Here is a 4,252-nt window from a genome sequence, read left to right as displayed (position 1 = left end):
TTGATTAGGGATCATCGATTGCTTAGTCATGTAATGAAATTTGTTAAATTTGGCCATCGTCAAGACTAATCATTCACAGTCTCACAGATATCATGCAGTTCCCTGGATGTAATAGATTCCATTCATTCTTTACCGTCACATCATTATTGAAAGTGTAAGAATTGTAATTTAAAAGCTCGTCACTTTAAAGTTACTTCGAATTTAGGTGAGTACAAATTAGAAATAAGTACTATATTAATGCTACACAAACCTTCAAATAAATATTTTCCGCCGGTTATCTTTTAAAATCCAAAACTCAGTAATGTTATGTTACGCGTAATGTCGGTGGACTCTAAAATGGATGATATTGTCACTTTAAAATAACACATTTATTTAAAATTGTACTATACTTTGTATAAATATATTTATATCTAAACGATTTAAGCTTTAACTGTTTGGATAAATTTGGAAGAACTCTTTTTTTTTACCTGATAAATAGTACCTATTTGAGACATTTTTATCAGTGCATGGAAAGTTATTTTCAAAGGAACTAGTTTATGTTCACATCTTATTAAAAAGGAATTAAATTATTTTTAATTTCTTTCCTCGTTCTTAAACAAGGAATATTTTTCGTTTCTCAATAATTTTAAAATGTAATTAATATTTTATAATCGAACGGTTATTCCAGTTTATTACACCGATAAGACCGCAGCGACTAATTTTACTTTTTGTAAATATTTTCAATATTATCATATGTTACACTTTAAACTAAATATTCTATAGATTAAATAAAAGTGTATTTCTTTATATGTATATAAAAAAAAAAAAAAAAATAATAATGCGAGCCGTCCACATTTTGGGTTGCCGGTTGACACAACTACTGAATCAATCGTAGAATCATTATCCTCAATAACTGAATAAATTAAGTACCTACATTTCGTAATTACTTCTTACTTCACTAAAATGGAATATACATTTTTTTTTTCTTATATAATGATGAATATTTAGATACTAAAATCAAAGCATGTCTCGAAAAAAACATTCAATATATATATATAATTTGTATTTATTACTTATACAGTTAGGTATACGTATGTTCAAGATTAACCGATAATATAACAATTTTCGCTTACCATTATTTTATTAAATTTTAGGAAAATACAATACGTGTAAAAGATTCTATAGGTATTAGTTTATTTTGCTATCAACCGTTAAACGAATAAAACATTATATTACAGTGGCGTCCACGTAGGGTACCAACTGGTGCAATTGCACTGATTTCTAGTGAGTCCTACATATCACACCCCTATATAGAATACAAACGGTATAACTCAAAAAATGTCAATTTTGAGTTGACACCACTGCTTAAACCGCGGGATAAATATCTATTATTTACACTCATCTCTTTTTTTCTATATTATTTAAAGATTAATTCAAAGTAGAATGTGATAAAAATATAACATTTATTTTCTCTATAATATTGTATATTATTAAAGTTGATTTATTTTTATTGTGGTGTTGAGTGTTAGGGAATTCCTTAAACTCCTATGAAAATAGAAAATAATAATTAATGACAACTAATTAAAAAAAAAAAGTTAAAATGTCACAAAAAGTGATATTGTCAGGCGGTTTTGAAAATTCTTGAAATCTTTAATTGTATTTTTTCAGTAATTACTATTTCTAAACTATGCCGCATGTATTCTAAGGGTACGATATAATCGAATGCCTCACTCTGGTTTCTGCAGCAAACATTTTAAATGCATAACTATTCATCTGGATTTTTTTTTGCATCATTTGGATCGTTGAATAAAACGTAAAGAGTTGGTGGTGCCAAATATAAATATGTAATAACTAATATAGATAACTACAATAATATTGATTGTATTTGTAGTTTGTGTCAGAGCTCAGGAAGCCGCCCCAAGATTTTATGCTATTTTATTAATATATGTTATGTTATTACTAGATAAAAATAAATTATGACGAAGTTTTAGATATATTTTGTGAAGCAAGTCAACACATATTCAATGTCTTAAATTAAATCACTAATCAAAATTATTATGTATGTTGTAGTATTAACTTTTAAATCTTCAATAATTAATAAGTTATTGTTTTTAATACAACAGTGTTTTATACACTCTGATAAATTAAAATAAAATAATTTCTATAAAATGTTCTTAAGATAAAGTATAAAAATTTAAGTTGTTTATAGAAAAATAGTTTCATATTATTTAGATTATAACAATATAAACATAAGTCATACCTACACTTAAACAATATATTATTTTTGAGAAATATAACTGTCACAATTTTAAATATTTAAGAATCAAATGTCTGCAAAAAATCATTATTCATCTAAACGATTTCCAGGTTTTTTACTTTTTTAAATAAAATAATTAATATATAGTATACATGTATATGGTTCCTATAGATTTTAGTAACTTAAATATTTTGTTTTGACCTGACTCAATTTTAAACTCAACTAGTGAAAATTTACCTGATTATTAGTGGTTCTTTACTTCAAGAACCTATTAATGGCTTTTTAAAATAATATGTTTTAAAAAATACAGTAGTTTTTTTAGTAAATGTAATTATTTTTTTTTTTTTTTATCAATAGATTTTAAATTAATAGCCATGGCTACTAAATACAATGTGAATGTAATTTCTACTGACATGAAAGGTCGATTAGAATTTATGATGAACATATATAATCGTTTAATGATGTCTGATCAAGATATATTACCTAATAAGCTTTCTTCAGATAATCGTCTATTAAATGGTTACACGAAACTAATGCAATGTGCTGCAAAAAGCAAAAAACATAAGAAATCAAACAAAAAAAGTCACTTAAAAGCAGCAAATAAATCAATTAACATAAAATCAGCTATTCAAAAAAATTATAAAAATTGTAGCAGGTAATATCATAAATTATTTTATAATTAATATTTAGAATTTTAATAATTGTCAGTTCAAATTTTGAAACTAAAAGTATAATATATGTTTTCAGTTCATCATCTATATCATCTCGGCCAGCATCTAGTCCTTCACCATCTTCCATGATGTTTGATTTTGAGAACAACTCAACTGCCACTTGCTTTGAGGAAACAAAAAGATTATTATGGGTAGGTTGTAAAACTGTTGATGATGTTCTTAATATGAATAGAGATTTACCAATGTGGGTACAAACAGTAGATTCAAATAATATTGTTAAACAATTGTTAACATCTGTGGATGCTAGTCGAATTGATAAAGGTAGTGTGCATACATTGGTTGCTGTATTTATAAACTTCAGCATAACCATGATAGACATGATTGGGATGAATGTTAATGTAGATCAACATTGGTGGAAATATTCTTACAAAATTATGGAACAGTTGATTAATGATATTAAAGTATATTGTCGGTCCAAGGATCCAAATGCAACAATTAAAGTCAAGGGTAAAAATGGTGATCGAATGTTAAATAAAGCATTATCAACTATCACTCAGTTGAAAAAAATTGCGCCAAATGATAAACTTGAAACTCATGTAATTCAAAATCCAATAACACCTCTTGTTCCACCAGTACAACAGCCTAACTATCAACAACCATCTCCTGACTATAATGCACAATTTGTAAACTACAATTATCCGAATCAAAATTATATGAACAATTATAACTATCAAGCACCATATCAAGCACCGCAAATAAATCGACCACCATACTGTCCAATGCAATATCGTCCTACATACCAACCTTCTTATCAACAATATCCAAATCAGGTACGAGTGAATCAACCACAGTATTATCAATACCTTCAGCAACCGCCCAACCCATGGCAAAATAATTACCAAAAACCTCCATATCCCATACACAATGCACCATTCCCACCTACACAGTTTGTAGCTAATCCACAGCCAAAACCTGAAGCGAAACTAGTTGAAGTAAAAGAAGACGATGAGAAAAAATGGTTAGAAGCACAGAAAGATGCAAAAAAATTAGTGAATAATGCTATTAATCATAATATATTGGCAACTAGATCTTCTGATAATACGCATTCATCACAAGAAAGTGAAGAAGGATTAATAAATAATTTACATCCAGTATTTGAAAAAATATCAGATAGAGATAGTGTAGGTCCACTGCCAGATGACACAGACCGAATGTGGAACTTTTTGTCAAGAGAAGTAGATAAAAAAGTTCGATACAAATTTCAAAAGATGATAAGAGAAATGCAAGCTATACCTGAAGATGAGTTTAGCAGAGAGCCAGATTTATATGTAAGTTTTTTTTTTTT

General features: G+C 27.4%; 1 protein-coding gene across 1 annotated transcript; it reads left to right on the top strand.

Annotated features, from left to right (window-relative positions):
• Positions 1-2,610: 2,610 nt before the first annotated feature.
• LOC112681541 lies at positions 2,611-4,235 on the top strand (the record flags this gene model as incomplete). Its single annotated transcript, XM_025551787.1, has 2 exons — positions 2,611-2,891; positions 2,984-4,235. Coding segments are annotated over exons 1-2 (1,533 nt in total), but the record flags the coding sequence as incomplete, so codon positions are not given.
• Between the last annotated feature and the right edge of the window lie 17 nt (positions 4,236-4,252).

Source organism: Sipha flava, unplaced genomic scaffold (genome assembly GCF_003268045.1).
Source record: "Sipha flava isolate LNK unplaced genomic scaffold, YSA_version1 19253_pilon_pilon, whole genome shotgun sequence".
Taxonomy (NCBI): Eukaryota; Metazoa; Arthropoda; class Insecta; order Hemiptera; family Aphididae; genus Sipha; species Sipha flava.
This window is presented reverse-complemented; position numbering and strand designations above follow the sequence as displayed.